General features: G+C 27.5%; 1 protein-coding gene across 1 annotated transcript in view; it reads right to left on the bottom strand.

Moving 5' to 3' along the window:
- Positions 1 to 27722, bottom strand: part of LOC107449053 (uncharacterized) — a 134507-nt gene that overhangs the window by 17143 nt on the left and 89642 nt on the right. The window contains exons 29-39 of the mRNA XM_087152743.1: positions 26093 to 26335; positions 24270 to 24342; positions 23429 to 23635; positions 22316 to 22444; positions 17759 to 17859; positions 14922 to 15000; positions 13965 to 14006; positions 13182 to 13403; positions 6914 to 10888; positions 2272 to 3249; positions 1749 to 1832 (exon numbers count right to left, since the gene is read on the bottom strand). Coding sequence (XP_087008869.1) covers positions 1749 to 1832; positions 2272 to 3249; positions 6914 to 10888; positions 13182 to 13403; positions 13965 to 14006; positions 14922 to 15000; positions 17759 to 17859; positions 22316 to 22444; positions 23429 to 23635; positions 24270 to 24342; positions 26093 to 26335 — 6133 coding nt within the window. The remainder of the gene's footprint in view (positions 1 to 1748; positions 1833 to 2271; positions 3250 to 6913; positions 10889 to 13181; positions 13404 to 13964; positions 14007 to 14921; positions 15001 to 17758; positions 17860 to 22315; positions 22445 to 23428; positions 23636 to 24269; positions 24343 to 26092; positions 26336 to 27722) is intronic.

Here is a 27722-nt window from a genome sequence, read left to right as displayed (position 1 = left end):
GTAGCTTCCATGCATTCAAACAAACACTTAAACTTATTTAGTATCCAAGATTATGAAATCAACATGTTCCCTAAACTTCAAATGAACAGTGGGGCATGCACATCCTACATTTTTTTTAACAGAAATGATCATGCAAAAATGTGTGTGAACACCCAATAAATAACAATTACATGCGTATAAATATGATATTTCTTATGGGAACAAAATTATAAATAAATTATATTACAAAACTAAATATTAAAAAATACATTCATAACTCCATCAAAACAGTTTTTAATGCATAAGCAACTTGAAAAAAAATATTTCAGAACTGAACTAAAACAACTCTTGAAACAAAAATACATTTGGTAATCAAAATTTGCATTCAAGCACATAAATTCAATTTGAATACCGAACAAAACACGTACTCTTATGAACATGCTTAACTCTTTAAATTTGAAAATCAGTTTTACCATTGATAGTTTCATTTCTGTTGCCTATTTGTAGATTTAATCATAAAATATGTCACAAATATTTACTAAAAAATTTGTAAAAAAGCCTCAGGGAAAAGATTGAAGTAAATTTTTGGCCCCTAATTAAAAACATTATTCGTAAAAATCATTGCTTAATTTAATAAAGCAACAACAACTAAGCTTATCAACTTGTTCAACTACAACTACCATAATAGTGTAATTTAACAACATGAAAATTGTCTTAAAGCGTAAGTTTATTTAATCATTAATCTCATGCTCCACTTTTCGAAAAAATTCCAACTTCCAAAAAAATACAACTTTAGCAAGTTTAATTCAAAAACATTTTCTGGTGAAAAGGCTTAAAAATAAGAAGTGTAAAGCCCTTCCACAACAACCAGCTGTGGGCCATGGGAATAAACCTCCACAGTTTTGTGACCAATGGCATGATTGTGATAATAATGTGGTCAACATTGTGCACAAGCAGTTTTTAATTCCCAGACAAGCTGGTAACCATTGATCTGAAGCTGGGTAGGATTCAAGCAACCACGGGGGATTGAGTTTCACCTAGCTTTAATTGAATACTCTCATTATTTAGTGCTTATTAGTCACAACACTTACATTTCTATCTAAGTTAGTAATTAGTTTTAAGCATTGTAAATTTGTAAGTATTTACAAACTAATATTTTATTAATTTATTAATTGCTAACATTTGTTTTAAATTAACCTTTGAAAGTGTGATTTGAAACAAATATTTGAAATAAACAAAAGCTTTAACTTACCATATATATGTATTTTGAATAACAATTTTACTATAATTTTTTACGATAATCATCTGATTTCCCTTCCATTTATTAAATTTGGCAATCTGCTACATGGGTCACAAACTTTGTTATAACAAATTAAATATTTATCATAAGAGCACATGTATCAAGAATGTTGTGCAAAACATTCTATAAACCACATTTTAAAATGTCTCACATGAAACAACTTCAAGAAAAGTATGCATTTGCTTAAAATATTTTTCAACACTTGCCACAAACACAGAAAAAAAGAAAATCACAAATTTCGAAATAAATTTTAAAAAAACATACAATCATAAATAGAATGCCCTGCTTTTTTTTAAAAAAAAATCTGTAAATTTTTAATCTGTAATAAAATAATAATTTCATGTAATCAAGCACAATAATAATTAGCATCTAAATTCCATGCATTAAATCAGAAACTTAAGACAGTAAAACATAAAATTAAATTACAAAGAAAATACAGTTTGAAAATTGTGACATGCAACAGACTTACCATCTCCTTCTAATTTTATCGATGTTTCAGTTTTTATTTGTGTAATTTGCCGCACACTACCAGAGTCATCTGTCTCAGTCCATTCTACAGATAAGTTGTAGATAGCTCATTAAGTTGAATTTATTTTTCAAAAGATATGAATATAAAAGCACAAAAAAAATTTCAAAAATTTACAAATTTCAAAAGTCAGAAAAATTCCCAAAATTACTTTATAAGTTTATGAATTATACAAGTCCCTCCATTAAAAAAGCTTAGAAAAGCATATATAATGCATTACCATTGTTTATAATTTTCTAGATTTGATAAAAGTTAAAGCTGAAATAAAAAATTTTAGTTAATATTACATTCACATATTAGAATAACAACAAGGAATGTCAGAGCATTAGAACAAGTGGGATTCTTTTAACTTTATTGCCTTTTTGAAGCATCACCTTTATATTTGATGACTTGTTTACACTTGTGCCCTTAACTACCCTTTGCTATTCTGACATTCCTGATGACAATAATACATAAATGAACTCACCTGGACCATCTAAATCAATTAATTCTTCATCAGTTAAGGAATGAATATCATTATCAGTAACAATCGAGTTTCTCTTCAAATGACGTTGTCGATGACTGTTCTGTGTGACCTCGGAATTGGAAATCTCATCATCCGATAAAGTTTCCATAGTCCAAGAACCTCTCTTGTTGACATTTTTAGGCATTTTAAAATTATTCTTACCTCTGTACCTAAATACATCTTCCAGATCATGGGTTGTGCTAGGTGATTTATTGTCACACAATTCTGGGGTAAAGTCTTCCACATCTGTAAGTTCATCTTCTGCGGGTTCTGATTTTAAAAACTCGAGGCATGTCATTAGAGGGGCTTTAGATTCATCCAATTTTGTAGGTAAAGCCATTCTAACTTCAACTGAAGAAGAAAAGGGATTCATGACATTTAGGTCAGACAGTGTTGTCTGTTTTGAAGAAAATACATCTTTTACAGTCGAAGCAAGATTGGAAACAGACAAGCCAAAAGACAATTTGCGATCTTGTCCTCCTTCCATCAGAGACCCGTTTACCATTTGATTTTTCTTTGAATCAGACTCATCATCAGAAATGTATTCTGCATCAGTATAACATTCCTCCTTGAAAGTTGTACTAGAATGATCAAAACTAGAGGATGATTCTATTTGATGCCTCTTAGAAACACAAGCCATACCGGCAAGATCTATGTTAGGCAAGTTCACATTTTCTGCAATAGATGATTTGTCATCATCAGATAACTCAAACTCTTCAGAAGAGGTAGATTCTATTTTATCACTAAGATCTTTGGTGTAAGGGTAAAACTGCTTGCTTGCAAAAAATCTGGTGTCACAATTATCACTTGAAGTAGAATCAAAAGTTGCTATTTTGGAAACCAACCTATTATTGTAATCAATACTGACAGAGGCCACTTCTGGGTCAGGTACGTCTTTTTTGTCATCCGTATCAGACAGTTGAATATCTTCAAACTCAACTACATTTTCAATAGATTCCTCGGGTGTTGTTTCCATATTTTAAAGCAAAATACTTTCAATTATACAAATAGAATCAGTAGAATTTATGTTGATTCAAGTTTTAGTGTATGATTGAATCTGTAAATATTACCAAAAATTATTTTCAAAATCCTGCCAGAGACATATGAAGGAAATTACTATCAAGTTCGGATTGTAGACTCAAGAAGAAGAAAAAATTACTGTTATAATCTTGATATAAGGCGCAGGATGAAAATTACTGCAGCAGCAGAATTTTATAATAAATTATAAAGATTAGGTTCTGAAACCCACAATAAAACTTAGAATTTTCTAAAAAATATATGAAAAAAATTTAAGGATTAAAACAACTAGGACTTTAAAACAAATCATAAAAGATGTCTTGGGATTGAAAGGTTCATCACTTTTTTAATTCTTAATTCTTATAAAACAAATTAAATTAACATTTTTTTTTTAAATATATAAAATTCAAATTGCAATAAATAAATATATAATTGTAGGGCTATGACTTATGTTTTGCTTCATGTACAGTATATTCTAATCTATCAAACTAGAGAATATTATTAGCAAATAAACTAGTTACAATATTTAAAACAAATCAAATACCTTAATGTTTTTATTTATTTAAAAAAATAATAAGTGTACAGTCAAAATAAATCTGAGTATGTTTAATAAGATGCCCAGTAAAAGAACTTTAAACATAATTATACAATAAATAATACGCTTTTTCTATTTTTTTCTCTCCCTTCAATCTTAATTAGTAAGTAAATAAAACAGTCTGAAAAACTAAATGATTAAGGATGTTAGAAACATCAAATAACCGGTTATACCAGACTACTTTTTTTTTTTTTTAAATTAGGTCATTTTTAGTGCAAATATAAATTTTGAAAATTTTTTTTAAGGGGAAACAAAAGGCTAAAAAAAAATAGTGTAAACCACTGTTTTAAAAATTTTATTTTATGAGGCTTACTTCTTTATTTTTTCCACAACATTTAGAAAAAAAACATGAACAGCTTTAAATAACAAATTAAGATAGGAACAAGTTGATCAGAAATTATTTTAAAAAACCCGCGACTCCCATATGCACACATAACATGTGGAACGTTGAAACATGAATTTTCTTGACTTCGGAAACAGATTCCTCAATATAAAGATAAATTGGAATAAGTTTAAAAGAAACTGATAATTATAGTTATTTTCATGCAACAATATATTATTCCAAAACTATATTGTATATGATCTTAGTAGTACTAAAGAATAAATGAACACAAATATAAACAAAGGATAAGTAAATGTAGCGTAATTTAGAAACAAAGATCAAAGCAAAATGAAATTAAATCAATACGTAAATTAAATGGACTTTTAAAAGTACTTTTAATTTTGAAATAAATGAAATGTATAAGAAATGAAAAATTTCAATGTAATTTGATGGAAGAAGAAATTTCTAAGTCAAATATGCAAATAAGTTAGTTCTTAACATCAATTTCCGATTAGCAATCGAACATTTTTAAGTAAAAATTTTTATAGCAAAAATGCTGAGAAGCCAAAAAACTGAAACAAAATTATAAGTCTGAATGAGGAGTAATTAGAGGACATCCCTAAATTCAAATTATTGCATGTTTGTGATTTTAAGACCTATTAAATTTTATCGTTATTAAATAAAATTAAAAAACGATATAAGCATTCCGAAATGAACAAAACTATAGAATAAAAAATTTTTAAATAAAAACCTAAATTAAATTATTTTAATACAACTTATTAAAATAAATTAATAAAAATTATTAAAAGGATTGATAGCAATTTAAAAATGGAGCAATACTACTTTATTACTTTTTTTTTAAATAATGCAAACTTATGTGAAAACTAGAAATATTTATCTAAAACAAAAATTATACAAAATTGAAGGCACTGAGGGGGAAAAAAAACTTTCGTTACGCAGACAGAAGAAGGGCAGCCCAGCCTCTTCGCGCAGGGAAAATAAATAAATAAAAAAAGACCGCCTGTATAATTTATGAAAATAATTGTAAATGAAACCAAAATAACACTTGATGTTGAGCCCGTCACAACTGCAATGATCACAGATCATTTTAGGTACAAAATAATGGTTTTGTTATAACAATACAATAAAGTTACAATATTTAACTGTTATATCAGACATATTTTGGAGTTTGGCAAAGGCATTGTCAGAAACTTTTATTTTAAAAAAAAGTAAAGTCGTATTATGGGAGAAAGGTTTTCATTTCCATTTTTAAAAAAATGCGATGTGAGAGACAACTGCTGTCATAAGCCAAAGGGTCAAATTCCTGGTATGTATGATGAAAACGATATAATATGATGATTTAAGATGAAAAGAAAAGTAAAATGATAGAAGTAATAAACGAATCTGTAAAAAGAGTGGGGTTAATTAAAAAAACATTCGATTCAATACTGATTCAGCAATAATTCGTTCTGCAGAGGTAAAGGAGAAGATAAAGAAGGGGTTCTGTTTTTCACAACAACTCCTTTTCATTTGGAACATATTTCGGATTTCACTTTTTCAATCTGGTTTTTCTTATTTTTTATAGTGAAAGAAATTTTTAAAAATCCAAGCGATTCTTTTAAAATTGCATGTTCATCAAAATAGTATATTCTGAATAAAAAATATCAAGACAGAATACAAAAAATCAAGACAAATAGGTACAGAATATTTTAAATCAGGAATATCAGGAAAACAACAAACTCTGGGTTATACATAAAATTCTTCCAGATACCAATTTCAGATTAATATTTTCTACAAAGAGAAAACATTTGTTCATGTTTTTCGTAAGTGTAATATGCATCCTTATGTTGAATTCATTTATATTAATTTCAAGAATATGAAGTCCTGAAATGAAATAATGAGCCATAATTTCGTTTTAACCATCAATAAAATTCATTCCAAATAATTATTCCATTATTTTTTATTCCATATAATAGAACTAGTGTAAACATCGGATACATGTACTGAAGGAATTTCTCATCGCGTATCAATTTTACATAATTTTGTGAGTAATTAACTGATAATTTAGATAAAGCTCCAGCTATTAAATATAACTAAATTGTTGTATTAATAAAATATATTTATAAATAGTTTTTTAATGAAAGCTAAGAAATATTTGTGAACTTTGAAGTTAAAAAGAAATTCTGACTTTAATAAAAAAATTATTTCCTACACTTATGGATTTTAAGAAATTGAAAGCTCATATGAAATGTAAAATACATAACAAAATATTTATGAAACTCAATTTTTCTCATTATTGCAATTATTATTATTGAAAAAGCTACTCAATATTATTGCAGTAGCTTCACGTCTACAAATAAATTTGAAAGATAAAGCACTTAAGAAACTAGTGCTTTCCATTTTATGAAAAGAAGCCAAGGAAGAAAAAAACATTTGAATCATGGATAATTCAGCCATGGCTATGTATGCTTTAGCAAGAGATTTCACAAATTTAGTTCACATTTTATAGAAAACACGAGCACATAATAACTTAAGCCAGGCTAGTTTTAAAAAAATTTAATGACACATTATAAACAATCAATGAATGAATGGTCTACACAGAACATATAAATTACAAAAATGAGTTCAATTACACAATGAAGGAAATGTTTCTAATATATTATCAAGTTATTTTTTCTTTTTTTGATTTTCAGAGGAAGTTCCTTGAGGATCTTCAGATTCCTGCATGCTTTCAATAACAGAATGCATCATTTTAGTATAAGATAAAAGTTCATCAATAATTCCAGGAGTAACATCAACATTTCCAGATGTTCCAGGAATATTACTTGAAAAAGAACAAACTTCATCAGAAGAACCAAATTCAGGAGGAGGTGGTATTATAGATGACTGCATATCCATTCCATTATCAACACTTCCTGCATGGAATCCATTACCCACCGATTCATCTTTTTTAGAAATCTGAAGTGAGGAGTCAGTACTTAGGCTTGTAGAATCATCACTAAAGTCAACTAGGGTCTTTAAAAATGCTTGGCCTACAACACCAGCGGGCATGGATTTTTTAGTTGATTGTGACTGCGAAATTGGAGTTTCTTCCGACTGATCTGTGAGGGTTTTCAAAAATGCCAGTCCAATTACTGATGCTGGTATCGAAGCTTGTGTTTCTGGTTCAGGTTGGACAACATTTTCAGCCTCTGAAGTCAAAGTTTTCAAAAATGCTTGGCCTAAAACTTGAGAAGGGATAACAGTTTCTTTTTTTCCATCCTTACTTGTAACAGTTTGGTCAGAAGAGCTCAAGTCTAGAGATTTACTGCCTTCGCCCGCAAGAGATTTTAAGAAAACTTGTCCTAACACATTAGCGGGTATTGGTTTGTCAACAACTTCCTTACTAGCAGGTGTTGCTTCCAATAATGTTTTCAGAAATGCTTGACCTACAACCTGTGATGGAATTGACTCAGTCTTTTCACTCATTTTACTTTCTTCAGCAATAAGTGATTGAAGAAAAGTCTGACCAACTACAGAAGAAGGTATAGAAGGTATATTAGTAGATTGAGTCTCATCTTTAGCCGACTCACAAACTCCATAATTCTTATCAGTTTTACTAATTGTAGTTTCTTTTCCAATGAGTGTTTTTAAAAAGGATTGCCCCAAAACTGAGGCAGGAATAGTTTTTTCTTGAGTCTCATCAGAACTAGGTTGCTGCAATAAAGATTTGAGAAAAGTCTGGCCAATAACAGGTGCAGGAATACTTTGAGATTGAGAAGCAGGAGTTGGGTCAGCACTGAGGGTTTTAAGAAATGCTAGACCAATCACTGAGGCCGGAATGGGTACATCGTTTTTAGATTCCTGAGCCGGTTCCTCTTGAATTAGAGTTTTTAAGAATGATTGACCAATAACTGTGGATGGAACAGTTTTGCTAGAATCTGCAGGCTTTTTTCCTGTTTCAGGTTGGTGTGAAGTTTGACTTTCAATGAGCGATTTTAGAAATGCTTGACCAATAACAGGAGCTGGGATCTCTTTTGTACTTTCGTCTGAAGGCTTAGAACAGGATTCACTTTCAAGAAGGTTTTTGAGGAATGATTGGCCAATTACAGTGGCTGGTACAGTTTTAGTAGTATCTGAAGATTTTTCCCCTGTTTCAAGTTGCTGCAAAGTTTGACTTTCAATCAATGACTTTAGAAATGCCTGACCAATGACAGGAGCTGGTATCTCTTTTGTACCCTCATCAGAAGGCTTAGAACAGGTTTCACTTTCAAGTAGGTTTTTTAGGAATGACTGACCAATAACAGGAGCAGGAATTACATTTTTCTCGCCACTACTTTCAATTTCAGTTTCTCTTAATAATGTGCTTAAAAACGACTGCCCAATGACAGCTGCAGGCAATGGTTTTGAAGTAATATCTATAGCAGGTTTTGGATTGTCTTTAGCTACAGTTTCATCGACAACAGTTACAGGATGTGCATAATGTATATTTGGATTTTCAGCAACAGCTGATTGTTCCAATAAATTTTTCAAGAATGATTGGCCAATAACAGTAGCCGGTACACTACTTGATGAACTTTGCTTTTCAGGAGATACTGCAACTTTGCTTATCGTTGTTTCATTGGTATCTTTAGATCCAACTAGAAGAGATTTTAAAAATGTCTGGCCAAGCACTTCAGATGGAATAGGTTTAGGAGTTTCTCTTTTTTCAACATGTTGTTGAGTATCAACTAAAGTTTTTAAGAATGCCTGCCCAATCACAGAGCTTGGAATAGTTTGCTCTGAAGGAGGATTTTCAGACTCTTGTACCTGCTGAGATTTAGAATTATCAGCTTTCATATTTGACTGGCTTTCTAATAGGTTTTTCAAAAATGACTGTCCTATTACTGATGCAGGTAATGGTTGTTCATCAGACTCAGAAGATGTAACAGTTTCAACTAAAGATTTCAAAAATGAAAGTCCCACAACAGAGGAAGGGACTGCTTTCGCTTCTGAACTGCTTCCATGATATTTGTCTTTTTGATCTGCAAGATTATCAAGAAATGCTTGACCAATAACAGAAGCTGGGAATTTTTCACCTGAACTTTCCCCAATATCAGTTCGCTTTTGAAGAGTAGTCAAAAAATCAAATCCCACAACATTAGCAGGAATGGTAGAACTAGATGTTGAAGATTTTTCACTTTCAGTTTCCTTTTTCTTAGGATCAGGTTTCTTAACATCTTTATCAAATTCTTTATCTTTATTTAAACTTTCAAAATTTGACTGAATATCATGCTCAAACAGTTGTCTCAGATAAGGCTTGTTATTATTATTTTGATTACTAGGTGTTTGAGATGAAGTTGATGTAGGAACTTCTTGTGAAGTAGATGGGTTAGAACTGCTACTACTTTGAGATGAAGAATCCTTTCCAGTTTTAGACACTTTACCAGAACTTTTAGAATCAGTATCCATATCTTGAGGAGCTTTACTTTCAAAACCAAGCGGACTACCTTTAATTTTATTTTTAAACGATTTATTAAACTTGATTTCAGGTCTATCAAACTCTGGCCAGTCGATAGCAGTTAACTTCACTTTCTTACTTTGAGGCTTGAAGGACTTTTGTATCTGTTGATTTTTAACTGCAACCTCAGTACAAGTATGAGGTTTACATTTTTCACCAATATTAGACATTTTAGAGTCTGAAAAGTTTTCAAATTTAATATTTTCTTTGTTCCAAACAACACCTTTAGAAATGAATTTATTTTTAATATTTAATATATCATCATCTAAATATATCACTGGTCTTTCCACAGCCACATTACCAGATAAATCTGAATTGAAAGAATGCAATTGCCTGACAGATGGTGTGCCAAAACTAGTATTTTCTGGATGTGAGACATAAGTTCTGTCATTAAAACCAAATTCATGACTTAAATTATTAGAAAGACTCTGATTCAAAACTTCTTTGTTCTCAAATTTTACAGAAGCATTGCGATTTGTAGCCAGCACAGTTGTATTTTTAGATACTTCACTTTTAATTGTTTTAGATGGAATATTTTTGACAGAGTTTTCGTCAGAAATAAAATTGGTCTGATTTAATTCCCGGACTGCACAATTTTTATTATCAGCCGCACACATTTTTTTCAAGTTTGTTAAATAATTTTTTTGTGAGTATGCTTTCAGTGGTTCCTTTTTAGTAAAATAAAATCCAATGACATCAACGGCCTTCAATTTTACTGATTGAGAATTATCGCACGCCTGATAAGAGTTGGCTTGAGCATTAGGTTTGTAGGGTTTAACTTTGTATTTTTCATAAATAGTGAATTCAGCTAGTCTAGCAAGAGGAGCTGGTCTGATGCTTTCTGGACCTCTTTGCATAATAGCCCATTCATAAGTGTCAGTCCAAAAAGGCTCAAAAGCATCCTTAAGTTTCAAATTTTGATATTTCTTTCTAACATTTAACTTGTGTGGTGCATCTGGTGGCCATGATTTTCTTCTTGTGACTATTTTCCTCTTTCTAGAAGAAGATGGAGCAGTCATTGACCAAGAACTAGCATCAGATGCCATTACTCTTTTATTCATGCAAATTGAAATGGTCTTTCTTGACTTAAATGCCTTGTAGTTAGAAAATGGATCAGATGAAGTCTTGTAAACATATTTCTTGAAATCAGGATGTCTACCATAGGCTAAAAATTGATATAAACAGTATTATAAGGCGAATTTGGCATTAACTGACCATGCCAAGCAATCGATGCAGCAACAAACCAACTAGAGGATTAGGGCTGGGTTGATGGCACTAACAATAAACAAAATGTTGAGAAAAGGAAATAACCATGCAAATCCACACCATGCGATTTCAAAAATTTTTGTAGTTTCACACAAGTCGTCATAAATGATGGGATTCCAGTATATGAATTGAAAAAAATCCTTTCATTAACTAAACTTTCATAACTTAGTTGATTATGAAAGTATATAATAATGAAAATAATCCATATACATATATATACATAAAGTTTTTTTTTTTTTTTTTAAGTATTTAAAATTTGTCAGTTTTTACACATATTGTTAATGTTTAATGAATATTTCCAAAATATATTTTCTTGTTGAATATTCAGCTGAATATTGAGTTGCTGAATATTTGCTTTTTAGGCAATAATTTCTTAAAATTAGTTTGAATTTCATTTGTAAAATTTCCTTTATAATAATATCAATTACTATACACAAATATAAGTGAAAAACCATTTTTGTACTATCAAATAAAAAGATCACAATATATGTTTGATAAAAACATAATTCATGATTTTATGAATAATATATTAAAAACTAAGTTTTTAAAAGTAATATAAAAAAAGCAATTTCCACTAACTAAATAATTATAGATTAAACACTAAGGTCGATTTTTTTCCTTCAGAAAATTAGATTAGTTTAGATTAAAACTGTGAAAAATTTTTATTTGTATCTTTCCATATTGGTATTGAAAAAAATTATTATTTTAAAGCATTTTATCTATGGCCAACTATGCAGATGCTGTGAGTGCAAAATTCTGGTTACATTAACGATATTACTTCAATGAAAAATATGTCAACATCACAAATGTAATAAATGCAGATTTTCGATATATATTTTACAGCAGTAATTAAAATAGTAATACAACAGAAATGTTTACATTTTATTTTAAATTTCCACTGCAACACTTGCCTGGTTGGCCATGGTTAAATAAATTAATATATAAGTGAAACTGAGCATAGATATTAGTGTAAGGAGCTAACAAAAAGTCTCAAAAGCTGTTAGTTTTGATACAATCAATCAGTAAAATAAGCACGAAAATAATCATGCATAAAAAATTTATTTAAGAAATTATTAGCAGAGAAGCACATATAAATTCCTCCTTGTCATTTTATCAGATAGTAATTTCCTTCAAAATATATTCGAGTAAATCACAAAAGTGTTAATAATTAACATAAAAAGTCTATTTAAAGATAAATGAATAAACAGATCATATACCTAGAACTCCTTAAGCAACAAATTACTGCATATCTTTGTGACCAATATTTCTTAGAATTGTATTTTTTATTATATATTTAAAAAAAATTAAAACTTAAGATTTGAAAAAATTGACACCTCTTTTTTATTGACCAAAAACTTAATATATCAACATAAATTATAAAAAATTAATTATAAGACAAACCGTGACTTTTGAAACACTGTGTGAATCTAATTATGCATTATAACCTTAAATCTATTATTTAAAATTATAGATTAATTTTTATATTGATAATTATTTCACAATTCAAATAAAACTAATTTTCTTGAAATTTTATTTCACATCATAAAAATATTGCTTCAATAATTCCTACCAGTACAAAAGTTAATTATTTTGAGATGAATTCAAAGCGTTTAAAACGATTATGGCGTGTGAAATTAAAATATAATTATTACTATTTATTTCAATTTCTTTAGGAGGTTTAAAATAATAAGAAAAAACTGTTAACACCTTGTTGGCCGCAATTTTACACAGAAACTATGTCAAATGAGTTAACCTGCCACCGATCAATGACAATGTGTTAAGAAATATTGGCCTAATAATCAATTAAATAACATTAAACAAAACCATCAGATCAAAAGCAAAGAATAATAAAACTTTTATCAAAAAACAGAGAAAAAGAAAACAAATTTATCCTCACCTTCACAGTCGAAATGACTTTTAGTCAGTTATGAAACGTAAGCATAAATAATCTTTGCTAAGCTAACAGAAAGAAATTAACTTAAAGGGCTTCTCTAAAAAGGATTAGTAGAAGACTGGACTACTGCCAGATGACACACAAGGGAGAAAAGGGGAAATAAAAAGACTCAAATAATCAATCAATACTGAAGTTTATTTTAAACAGCCGTTAAAAAATTCTCATAACAAATGACAATAAAGGTATTATATGTGCTTGTCTGAATATACTAATATTAAAAAATAAATTGTTAAATTACCTTTCTTATCAACATGTGTTTCTCCTTGAGACTTATCCTCAAATGAAGATGCCTCCATTTCAGCATTAGCTTCGCTTGAAAAAGTGGCAGCAGTTTGCTCTGACCTATCTTCTTCGTGCATACTTGTGTCTGACATTTGTCCATTAGTAAGATGTTGTGTGAAAGATTCTGACATTGTAGTAGGAACAGTTTGAACTAATGTTTCTGGCCCATCTTCAAAACCTTGAAACAATAATTTTTTTGCACTTAATTTTTAATACATTTGAACTCGCTAATGAACTCATTTATAAGTCACTTATGAACTCTAATATAACTCACTTATGAAGTCGCTTTAATCAATTCTAATTTAGGAAATGACTTTTGCTTCAATATAACAAAAAATATTTTGAGCAAACCCATAAAAGATATTTATTTTAACTCACACAATATTAAATTTTTTAAATAGTTTTATTTAAATTTTCAAAACAAGATTTTCAAGCAAGTCAAAAATCTCTAAAAGCATTAATTTTTTCGGAAAATCATTTTTCAAATCCAAATTCTTCTATCGCAGATCTGATCAATAAATACTTAATTATAAAAGAAACTATCATAATTTTGTTTGTTTTGTTTTTTAAAAAATTTTTTTAAATAGTCACTTTAAAAAACAAATTAAAATAGTTTTTTCAAGAATTTTAATAAAAATATTATGAAAGGAATTCAGTAAATAATTTCTTTTTTGGAAAATAATATTAGAGATCATAACTTTCAAATCATAGTTGAGTAAATAAAAATAAATATGCATACTTCTACCAGAATGCCTGTGATGCCTCCTCTCTGCCCTTGTTTCTGTAATATTCAAATAAATTATTTTACTATCCTTATATCAATGAATTATTATCATGTATAATATCTTATAAAATTATACACAAAACTTTCGAATTTTGCATTAAAATGCAGAAAGAAGAAATATATATAGATGTATATCCAATATCTTTGAATAAATTTAAAACAATTAAAAGTGTTTTGCAATTGTGAATAAAATGTTTTCAATATTAAGATTTTAATTCACTTGAATTTGAAAAACAAAAAAACATAAGAGTAATTAAAACCAAAAAAAAATGTTTTTCTTATGAAAATAAGTTTAATAAAACCAAAGAAAAAAATCATGATAAGCAGTAATAAAAACTAAGTTATTAAAAATGAAAATATTTTCAGCTACAGTAAACTCCAATAATAAATATCAATGTGATTAAATGGTAATTGTAGAATTAAAACTCTTTCAGAATAATTTATATAAATAGTCATAACACACACTAATTTAAAACAATAAATAAATTTTATCTATGTAGTCCATATAAAATTTTAAACGAGACATGATAATAAATTACTGATAGTAATCGGCCACAGAATAAATGAAGCCTGAAAACACAAACTTAAAAAATTACTGCTTTTTTCAATTAAGGTGTCATGGATAAGGTTTTTATTGATCTAACATAACAAAATTTCTAAATTTTATAAAAGAAATACCGACAATTTATTTTAGTACACTTTCAAATCAACTGCTGAAAAATCTAAAGAACGTATTAAAAATAGAGAAAGAAATTATTTTAGTTTATTTAAACATGGGAACTAAAATAAAAACTAAAACTTGAAATACATATTTTTATTAGTCCATTAGAAAGATATTTACAATAATATTTTAAGAACTAATTTATTATTTCGCATAATCTAAAAAGAAAATACTAAATCTAATTTAATTACCAGCATGCCTTGAATCAGATCTAAAAAGAGCATCCTTATCAGAACTTTCACTACTCGTCTCAGCTGCTGATTCCGCATCCTACAAAAGTTTAATTACAATCACAGCTTATTAATTTAAAGATATTTAAATGAAGAAAAAGATTGTTTAAATTAAAAGATTTTAAATCTTACAAAACATTCACTTTTAAAATAAATTTTTTATGCATTTATGTTTTATTTTAAGGCAGCGAAATTCACCAATAATATAATGAATTTCATTGTAACACTGTTTGTAGTAACTATATTTACTAAAAATTTGCCTGTATGAACCAGATTAAAACAGTAATAGGAAAATAATTTATAGATCCAAGATTATTTTGAAGGGAAAAAAAGGAAGAAAAAAAAGAAAATTGCCCATATGCATTTGTTCTTCAGTTGCAGTGTGCAGTTAAATACATATTCTTGCCAGTTAATTTAGTCCAGTCAAAATTTAGAAACACACTTAGCCTTGAAAAGCAGTTAAACACGTCTTCTAGGTTAAACTTTAAATGTTTGATGTAGTTAACAAATAATTATTATCTTTAAATGTTTGTAAGCAATTAATTTCCATTGCTAAGTAATATGTCTAACTTTTTAGGCATATAAGCTTAATGTCTATATACATTGCACCATATTCAATTAAAATCTTCAATAAAGCATTATCTGTTTTAAAATGTTAAGTAAATATAAAATTTTAATAACCTTTAACATAAAAGTGATTTTATTTAAATCTATTATTATTAGATATCAATATGATATTGATTATAAGATGTAAATATAATTAAAATTTGGGACAAAATTATCTAACTATGAAATCCATTAAATATTAATATTTAAACAAATTGCTCTTGCGACTTAAATCTAAGATAATCCAATTTAAATAAAATAAATCAATTATGAAAGAAAAATCATGATTTTTTGGAACTTAGTTAACGATAGAAATTAAATCAAAATAAAAAATTTAATTTCCGAGACACAAATTTACACAAAGGTGGATTAACTTGAAATAGGCTGATTATTAGATATCAATATGATATTGATTATAAGATGTAAATATAAATGAAATTTGGGACAAAATTATCTAACTATGAAATCCATTAAATATTAATATTTAAACAAATTGCTCTTGCGACTTAAATCTAAGATAATCCAATTTAAATAAAATAAATCAATTATTAAAGAAAAATCATGATTTTTTGGAACTTAGTTCACTATAGAAATTAAATCAAAATAAAAAATTTAATTTCCGAGACACAAATTTACACAAAGGTGGATTAACTTGAAATAGGCTGAAAGGAATTATGATTAATTAATAAACTTATGCATGTGAATGAATACTAGCAAACACATTTATACACCACAACCCTCATTAATTTAAGATTGAATATTGGCTGTTGCCACATAGTCACTTACTTATCATTTAAATATTTAAAAAAAAAGTCCTTAATAAAGCTTACAAAAATAATTTCACATTACATTTCACATTGGTTTAAGGAAATTAATATGAATGTAAAAATTAACTTGTATTCTTAAAAGAAATGGGTAATATAAGGCTATTATCTTTTCCAACAACTAAGGAAATAACTGCAATCCTGAGATATACATCACAGGAAATTCAAATATATATTAATTTATTTGTACTTAAAAAACCAATACCTTGCAAAATTCTTTTCAACTATTCTAAAGCATTCATTTGACTAAGAGACTCTTTACTTGTTCAAATATTTTAAAAGATATAATGAAAGTAATTTTTTAGAAGAAAAAACATATTTATATAATTGTTCAATTTTTAAAATTATGTTCAATTATATGAGAAGCCTTTATTGATATTTTACTCAGTGGTGAGATACAAACATCAATGGTGGTAAACATGATGGAAACCGATATACCCACACACTTAGTTGTGAAAAACGTAGTATAATAGTCATCATAATTTTAAGATACTATAACTACATTGAAAAACACTAAAATGTTAGAAATAATTGCTTGAAGAAGTTAATGTTTTCCAATTTACCAACTTTTTATTATTTTATTTAAGTGTTTAATGATAAATTTAATTTTTAAAGATGCAAAGTGCATTTTTATTGCAAATCCCTTTAGCAATCCCCTCAGTTGGTCGGGATAAAACGAGAACCAAGCACATCTGGAGACTTAACACTGGAGGTTCTGTATTCCCCTGACCACCCAATCAGAACATCTGCTCCTGCACTACAGAACCCCAAGATAAAAAAAAAATTTAAAAAACTGGGATGGGCACAATAAGCCTTGACCTGTCTTGGGCTGTCACACGACTATGTTTAATTTAGTATTTCTTTTTTTTAATACACTATTAATATAACTGTTATTTGAATTTACGACCACCACTTAAAGCAGCTAAACATTTAAGAAATAATGATGGTTGCACTAAATGTGTTTTGCAACATATGCATGTTAATTTATTTTGAATTACATATTACAATCATGTATGTAACACCCAGGTGAAAAACTATATTTTAATTAAGTATTTAAACTAAATACATACATGGATAACTTTCAACTTTCACTGTACTTCACTTAAAACAAGAAATGAAATCATCCATAATGCAGGAGAAATCAATATTTCTTAAGAAAACATAACTTAAAATTTTTTTTAATACTAAAACCTAGAACTTAAAACTGTTGAACTGTTTTCTAAGTTATTTTGAATCACTATAAGTCATACATTTCAACAATGAATCATTACTTGAATTTAAAGCTGAATAAAGATCGGTCAGTCAATTTCTTAAGGCACCACTTTTGGTACTATTTTCAACAAAAAAAAATGTAACTAAGCAGCTTACTTTCATTATATCTTGCTCATCAAATGTTCCGTTTAATGATGTATCCCTCCGTAAAGAAGCATCCCGAGATGAGCCCAATTCTTCTTTAAATGTATCAAATCCTAGAATAACAATGTAAATTTCACAGATATAATTTTTTTATTACACAACTCAGGCAAAAGGTAAAACATATTCTACGTTTTGAGCAATTCATTTTTTTCTACATTTTATGCAAATAAAAATATAATTTATTACATTGATTAAGTTTATAATTAAGAACTATAATCAATTTTATGATTATTCAAAGACTTACATAATTATGACTGAAATTCACTTGTGTTTATCAACAGGTAAAACCTACATTTACATTTTAATATGTAATTTATTCAGTAATCTTGCAAGATCAGAACACAGCTGTATTCAAGAAACTTCATTTATTAAATGGGAGAAAGAAAGTGTGGGAAATTTTTCATTGGGGGAGGGAATCCCTTGGAATAACAATCGCAATTTTATGTTTGCATTTATCATTTCATCAAGATATTCAATAGGTTAAAATAGCTCACAGCCAATGGTGTAGCAAAAGTGGGGCAAGAGAGGACATTTACGAGATTCAGGAGAAATTTTTGGTCTAAATTTAAAAAAATTGCTACAAAATTTTTCATTGATTAAACATTTGTCGATGTACATTATTTTCCCAGTAAATTTTTTTTACTCCTCATTTCTTTATTTATTATTTTAAAATCCTTAAGTTTATAAATGGGACCTTAAATTAAGTTTTATAAGTTTTTACTTTTTCAATGTATTTCGGTTTTTTATTACTTTTAACATACATGCTAATTTGTTCAAGAAATGCATAAAATCAGCTGAATTTTTCTTCTTTGTTAAAGAAAAAATTATCAAATAATTTTAATAGTAAACTTTATTTTCAGCAAAATATTTAAAATATGTTATTTTAACTTTAAAAAAATTATGTAATTTTGTGAGAAACTTCGAACAACAAAAAAATCTAGGGAAATATCAGGCTCTGAGAATGTCTATTTCACTGCCCAAGCAGTGCAACAAAAGGGCACCTCACTCATGCTAATTATATTTAAAAATGAATTTCAGTATAAAATGCTATTCACTTTTAAATACCCCTTGTTTCATTTGCTACTGCCTCATTACTTCAATTTTCACCCAATTTACCTAAAATTGGATAGAATACCAATGAATATATCTTTTATAACACTTAAGATTTTCTTATAAAATTCAAATAGTAATAAAAATGGTTCTGGCAAAATGGTAACAAAATGTAAAAGATTCCTTACGAATTTATGCTTCTCATTAATTAATCAAAAATAATAGACACAATCAAAAAAAGCCTCTGTATAAGAGAAAATACAAGGGTAATGTATATAAAGTTTAACTTTTTGTCAAAAGAAATGAAAATTAATGAAGCTATCATGAATGGTTGTTTTAAAAAATACAATTAAAAGTTTTTTAAAAATCTTATTCACCATACATTTTACAATCCAATGCCAAGTGTGGTGAATTTTAACATGATTTAAATCCTAAAATAGTCACAAAAAGTAGGACCCTTGAAGTCTGATATCAATCATGTTGCAAAGGAACATAAAAACTGAATTTGCTCCCATTAGCTGCAAGCCGTGCTTAGGGATAAAAAATTATAAATAAACTATTACTTTTTAAGAGGCAGTTTTTTTAAAAATCAGGCAGGTTTGGATCTTGAAATTTTTGATTTTGTAAAAGATTTTAAGGTAACATTTTATGTAAAAATATTAAACACTTGTCCTGTTCACTTATACAATAAAAATTTTCAAAACTGAAACTGAGTCAAAACAGAAGATCCTTAGCAATTTTGAGAAAACCCCATCTATTTACACTCTGCAACATTTTTTATGAAATAAATTAACCATGGCATGGACAATTACTTGTGTTACATCTGGCAATACATAAATACTTTCAGTAGACCAATGCATCAAAGATAATTTAAAAAAATCTCAAAATAACGCAATTTTCTTAGATTTTCGCCGTCGAAATCTACTTGTGCCAAGAATCAACCACAAAAGTATAGATTTCTGTGAATATTAAACAAGTAGTACTTAGAAAATCAACACATGTGTGGTATACATTTGGTGTGGTATGAAAGGAGCAAGAAACAAAAATTTTGCACAATTTTCAAGGTCATTAACTGCCTTCAGCAAAACTAGACAAATATGAAATTTGGTGGAAAGGAAACCTTCACATATATCGATTCACAGATCTATGTAATAGTTGATTAAGTTATGCTGCATAAAAGTTGAATCAGTAACCAATTGAACTGATTTTATTCCTGCTATACTTATTGGCTTCTTTTCCAGCAAATTTCATATTTGTGTAGTTTCAATAAAGGCAGTTAATGATTCTGAAAATTGTGCAAAATTAAGGTCACTTCCAAATGTACAACACACATACCTTCATTTCCTTAAATACTGCTTATTAGTATATATTTACAGAAATATATGCAATTGCGGTTAGCACTAGTAGATTTTGACGGTCTAAGTCTCAGAAAATAGTGTAATTTTGAGATCTTTTGAATGACCTTTGATTCAAAAGTCTACCCTTAGTAGAGAGGAAGATGTAGAACACAAAATAATAGTCAGTACTGTGGTTTAATCACTTCATAAAATGCATCATTGCAAATAAATATGTGCAATTTTTCTCAAAAGTTCAGAGGATTTTCAGTTTTGACCTCAAAAACCCTGAGAATGTGCCAAATAGTTTTAGATACAGATAATATCCTGAAAATTACAACAAAATCAAAAAAGTCAAGTATCCAATTCTGCTGACTCTTAAAAAAATTCGTTCTTAATTGAACAGGGGTAAATCAAGTAATGAACAAGAAATTAAAATAATATGTCTCAATGATGATTCGATGTTACTTGATTTAGATATATGTTTTCAATATGATGGAAAAACTCCATAAATGAGTTTTCTGGAATAATCTAAAAATAATGGAGGGGGGGGATAGTAATAAAATAAAGGAAAAAATAATAAATTATTTCTATTTTTGATTTATTTGTCAGTCTTGAATGACATAAACCAAAAAATTAGCTGACAGGTAGGGGAGAGTCGGGTAGCCCCGCCCAGCAGGTACCCCCGCCCACAGTCAATTTTCATATGTATAGAATATTTTTTCAAGTCAATAGGCCATCGGACATTAATTGTTATATTAAAAAAAGATTATTTTCAAAGTTTCAGGTATTTATGCAGCTTTTAACATGGTAAACAATAGTTTTGAAAATATGTTGAATACTGTAGTCATGAAATTAAGAAAAATTGGTTGAATGTTTCTATTAAACTTCATTTTAATACTAAAAAAATACTTTTTTCGATACATACAGCATTAAAGTATGTAGTCTTAAGTCTAATTTGCATGAAGAAAAAAGTTTATATGTGAAAAATTGCTCGAGTAATTACAAATTTACAAAAAAATTGGATTTCGGGTAGCCCCGCTCACATGAATGTCGGGAATCACCGCCCAATTTTATTTTGTTGATAAATGTACGGTTGCAAAGATATTTATTTTATTGCCTCAAATTTGAATGCTATATGCATTTTTAACAACAAATATTGTTGTTATTAAATAATAGAATTCACTAAAAGTTTATAAATATGTAATAAATAAAATAATTTTGTGATAAAAATGATAAATGAGGTTTATCTATTGTGAAATACACCTGAATTTATTATTTCGAAGTTTCAAGTATTTATGCAGCTTTTAACATGGTAAACAATAGTTTTGAAAATATGTTGAATACTGTAGTCATGAAATTAAGAAAAATTGGTTGAATATTCGATTAAACTTCATTTTAATACTAAAAAAATACTTTTTTCGATACATACAGCATTAAAGTATGTAGTCTTAAGTTTAATTTGCATGAAGAAAAAAGTTTATATGTGAAAAATTGCTCGAGTAATTACAAATTTACAAAAAAATTGGATTTCGGGTAGCCCCGCTCACATGAATGTCGGGAATCACCGCCCAATTTTATTTTGTTGATAAATGTACGGTTGCATAGATATTTATTTTATTGCCTCAAATTTGAATGTTATATGCATTTTTAACAAATATTGTTGTTATTAAATAATAGAATTCACTAAAAGTTTATAAATATGTAATAAATAAAATAATTTTGTGATAAAAATGATAAATGAGGTTTATCTATTGTGAAATACACCTGAATTTGATTGAAGTGATTTGTAAACAGTCAAAAAACATAATTTACGTAACTGGGCGGGGCTACACGACACATTTTGAAGAGAGCTGAAAAACATGTTTTTTTAAATTTCTATTTTTTTAAGTTAAACTATTCTTTTTTTGGTTTATTCTTTTTGCATTATTTAATTAGATGGTAAAACAATAGAAACATACAAAAATATTGATTATTACTCAATATTATACAGAAATATAAGCAATACTCCTTAAGTGGGCGGGCTACCCGACTCTCCCCTAAATAATATAATTAATACAAATAATAATTTATTTGAAAATGATACATATTAATTAGATTGCATCAAATATCTGATTCCACTCACCAGATTGATCAAGGTGCACTTTCGCAACAGCTTTTTCAACATCATCAGTTACTAACTCAACATTAAATATACAATGATTTACAATATCTTCCCGATTTATTTTTCTAAGACCTTTTTCAAGTAGATTACCTAAATAAAAAATAGATAATAAAAAATGAGTGAAAAACTATTTGAATATCTCTGTGGATGTGAAAACATATTTTGAAAACATTTACGACATTAACATTTGATAAAATGCCAATCAAAATTACTATAACCATTTCAGGGAAAAATATTTAAAGTAAAAGTGTCATCAATTTCAATTAAAGTATGTTACTAAAATCAACAGTGTAAACTATAATTTTGATTAATCGTATTTTTCTTAGAAATCATTGATTTAAATCAATCAATGTTATTTTGTTTTAGAGCATTAACTCAGTAGATAACATGCAAAAAATAAAATTTCTCTTGATTTGTGCAACAGATAACTGCTGGATAATCTGAGAATGGAAAATTTTAATCAAAAAGAAACAATTCTTCAATAAAAAGATAAATCTGCATCTTTAGTTATCCAGGGGTGATTGAGAGCCCAACTCAAAAACCTTGAAAATTTCTTGAGTAAAATCATTAATGTCGCCTTTCAAAAAATTTATGTCTCTAAAAATTAAAATCATTGATATTTTCAAAACATGAGATTCTTAATACATACTATGCAGCATAATTTAAATGAATAATTGTGTATAAGTTTACTTTTATCTCTAATCCCATTGAAAAAAATATTTACAAGCGAAAGAGATGCAAAGCAAGTATAAATTCTAGTTCTAATATTTTTAAATAAAATATACAAGAATTTTTATATACAAATGTGATCGATGATTTCTTGAAACTTCTGGACGCTAGATTTCCAAAATTTCTGGATCGGGGTTAGCAAAAAATCCGGAAATCCGGATTTTTTCTGGAGAACAATCATCTCTGGTTATCAACTGGATAAACTGTTTCACGCCATACTTCAAATTACAACTTAAATATTAACATAAATAGTAAAGTACTAAATAAATCATTTTTGAATTTGAATTTCAGAAAGAATAAGTAAAAAAAATTGATATGCCATAATAAATATAAAATGCCTCTTACCATTTGCTTTACTGCCTGTTCTCTGTAGCCAATGCCTTAACATAGCGAGTGCTTGTTGTGTATTGTCACCGGGATGATCGCATCGTATAGAATTTATTTCAGCTTCCGGTACATCAAGTTGTAAAGCTAAAGGTACCCAGTCATTGCCTAATTCTTTAGCTATGTCCGACAACCTCAAGTCTGCTCGATGAATTAATTCAGGTTTTGCTAAAATAAAATATTCAATGAAAATGAAACATAAATACAATAATGCACAATTAATATTTATCATTCAATTACTATTCAAATATATGCAACATTAAGGGCACACAAGTACAAAACAATAGTGATAAAAGCAAGATAGTTTAAAAGCATTTCTAGGAGATTTCTTTTCTTCAAAATACATTTAAATTAGTAAAGTAAAAAACCTAAAATATTAAAAGCTGAAAAATAATTTTGGGCCAATTTGAGCCATTGTTACAAGGTCAACCTTTATAATTTATGTTATAATGTTAATGACTTATGTAAACACAAAACATTAAAAAAAAGGTTTTTTCTTTTAAAAAAAAAATAACGCTAACTAAAAGTAGTTATTAAATTTGAACCACTTCTTCACTTTTCTTTAAACTCCAAACTAATATACAAATTGAGTAATTATTACAATTTAATAACGATTAGTACAGTAGTGATGAATGTAAAAATTTTCTCCAGTATAATGGAGATGAAACCGTGAAGATTATACATAAAGAATTATCTTAACATATTTTTTATTACATTAATTTCAACTACATTCTTTATATTCAATTTTATCCGTAAGAACTTTAAAAAATAAAAGTTAATAATAAATACATAAAATAAATACCTAAACTTGTTTCCTGGACAAATCCATATTTCTTTTCTAATGTCACTAATTCTGATACTGGGGTTAAATCAGGCTAGATTGAAAGAAAAAATTCTTAATACAAGCAAACTAAAAAAATTTATATTTAGACAAATAAATTTATTTTAACAAGGGCTTAACTTTTCGTAGAGGACTGATAATTTTTTCTCTCAATTCAAACAAGGTTATATGCGTAAAATCACCTCTAAAAATTAAAATCAAATACTTTTAAAATATTAAAAAAAAATTAATAAAAAAAATTTTGCTTTGGCTATATTATTACAATAAAGCACTCTTTTTTGTTGAGGTAATCGCGTGAGCTGATGACGAAATATATTTTCATTATTTTATTTTTCGGCTTTTTAATTCTTTTAATAAGTAAAAAAGAATGCTCTCATATTGTAGAAGCAAGTGCAACTCGAGATGTTGCAATCGTAAAAAGTCAAAAATATTTTATAAATCATAATATCAAAGTAGCTTTTCCTGCCAAAAAAAAAAGTAATTTGTTTAAAAAAATGCAATATTTTAGTTCAAAGCAGTTAAGTATTTCTAATTTTTTTTTTTGTTGTTTAAAGTAATGAGATTAAAAATTAAAGTTTACCTTACACTAATGTTTTTTTTTTTTTTTTTAGATTAAGTGTCACTGCCCAGAATACATTTGCTCGGTATACACTACACTGATTTTTTTTTTTTTTTTAAAGTTAAGTGCCACTACCTGTATATGCCATTCCCAGTATAACTAAACCACAAGCTGTTTCAGCATACTCATCAGTGTCTTCAAATGCAGTTTAAAATTTCTTCCCACATTGTAATTCACACCGAGCGCAATACAAGTCCATGCTCTTATTTTTCACTTTGATCAAAAGAAGAAGTTATTAATTTTGACAATTTGTATTAATAATAACCAGATTTATCACCTTAACCGTAACACATATACAAAGAGGCACATCCATGTCCCAAAGAGGCACATCCAAGCTATATAAACCATTTAATAACAATTACCAAACTTCATTGGTTTTTATTAATAATAACAGGTTGTTATTAATAATAACAGGTCATTATTAATAATAACAGGTTATTATTAATAATTACCGGCTATTATTAAATACGGTAATTATTAATACTAACTAGTTATTAATAATAACCGGTTATTTTTAATAATAACTAAAAGAAGAGGTTATTATTATAATGACAGGAAATTATTAATAATAACTGGATTTATCACTTTTACCGTAACATATATATATGTTTTAGGCTAATTGGAAAACCTGTCTCTTTGCAAGCTGCCTACATCACTTCGCAACGCATCTATAAGACTCACTGCTATAAGTCAAACAAATTAAAGCAGTTTGCAGAATGCTGCATTTTCAAATTAGCCTACTAAATATATACAATTAAGGACATAAAAAGGAATATTCAAATTCAAAATAGTACAGCCATTCAGAAATTTGAGTAGCAAAATGGCTTATGTGCTGTGATTCTTAGTGTTATTGCAATAAATAAAAAGTTTTTTCACAGTGGATAACAAAAAAAAAATTTTATTCTTAGGAAAATTCTAAAAATTGTTCAAAAATTTGAATATTATCTCCAAAAGCATCTAGTGTCTTAACACAGCGATAAATTATAAGATAAAAATAATGCCACTAAACTAGAAGAAATAATTTGAATTATTTTATCATGTCTTACAAATATCATAAAGGTTAATAATATAAAATTTGCTTGAATATAAAAAATAGCAATTGAAACTATTAAACAAATTTTGAACTTAATAAGAAATTTATAAAAAAAAAAATTCTAAAACTTACATCAGGTAAAACAATATTTAGATTGCAAATAGGAGCTTGTGGGGCTTCTCCACGACCAACTCGTGCTTCTCGCATGAATGCTACCCTTCCCATAGGTTCTTGGTGTGTGTCTTTCACACGAATAGTAAAGGGTAACCTGTTTTCTCTGAAGGCTTGGAATGTAAAACTTAACTGTTCACCTGATTTTGTAACTGGGACAAGATTTCCAGCGAATTCTAGATACTGTAGTTTCCCTTCTAAGACCTGTAATAAATTAAGAAAAACGTATTAGATTTTTATATTGAAAAATAAAATAAATCACGACTTTTAGCTTCTAAATTTTAAAAATGATATCACAATAATTATATGAAAATATTGTAATTTTTTTTTTATATTTTTAAATAAAAAGCATTTTTATTGTATTTTCAGATATGAATTAATGTCTAACACACAAACACATGAAAATCTTATTTAAAAAAAACTCCTTGATAATAAGATATATTGGAATAACAAGATTCTTTTTACTCGAATTTCATACAAAATATTTCTCGTACAGATAATGTTCTAATGCTGTAATTATAAGACATGTTATAATTTGTAGGTTAAAAATGATTTGCTATAATTCTATTTTTCATAAATGAATTTACCTCATAAATATTTAAATTGGTCTAAGAAATTATCTAAAAAATAGGGTAAACAAAAAAAAATGACTTAATTTTTCTTAACTATTTTTCTATAATATTTCTAATTTCACAGATTTTTTTGTTTTACAATTTTATTTCTAACTATTACTCAACCAGAAATAAAATCTTCTTAATTATGCGTCATATGAAAAGAAAGCTGTTTTTTAAACACTTTGATAGATAATCACATTAAAAATAATATTTCAATTCTGCATCAATTATTGAACTCAGAATTCTTTTGCTTCTTCGGCAATTGAAAGTTGGCATATTTTGACATTAATTTTTACACATTACTTTACTTAAAAAATAAACCGTTTTTAAGCTTCATTTAAAAAAAACACTATTTTTTAAATTGTTTATACAATTTGATAGATAATGGCATTAAAGAAAAAATTAATATTTCTACATTAAATACTACAGCTTTGTTGCCATTTTAAAGAAAAAGTTTTTGTTCTTTAACAGACACAATATAACATAATCTTATAGATATACTGTAAATATTCATTTCCATTTTCTAAAATAACATTGAGCATAAAGTTCAAAGCGGTTTTTTTTATGTAAAATAGTAGAAAATTAAAAAAAAGGTTATTTCATTTGCATAATATATGGCCAATTATGCTTTATGGTTCCAATAACCAATAAGCACCATAACTTCTTAGATTACTTACACTTTACCATAATCATTTTCATAAATTAATTAAAAGATTTTGCTAAATATTGGCTAATTACACAGGGGTGATTGTGAGCCCAAGTCAAAATTCCGGAAAATTTCTTGAGCAAAAAAAAAATTTAAATCGAAACATTAGAGAAAAATTTAAACAAGGTTTTTACCTTTTTCTCAATATTTCTTAGTTACTTAAAATATATTTAAAATATTACACATACCTATGAAAGACCTAGAGAAGTAATTGAAATTTACAAATATGTTTTTCGTTCTTGAGTTTATGATTATAATAACTTACTGATAA

The sequence above is a fragment of the Parasteatoda tepidariorum genome, chromosome 10 (genome assembly GCF_982258835.1).
Source record: "Parasteatoda tepidariorum strain Cologne lab strain chromosome 10, Ptep-v5.0, whole genome shotgun sequence".
NCBI classification, from domain to species: Eukaryota; Metazoa; Arthropoda; class Arachnida; order Araneae; family Theridiidae; genus Parasteatoda; species Parasteatoda tepidariorum.
The sequence above is the reverse complement of the archived record's forward strand: the minus strand, read 5'-3'. Positions and strand labels throughout refer to the sequence as shown.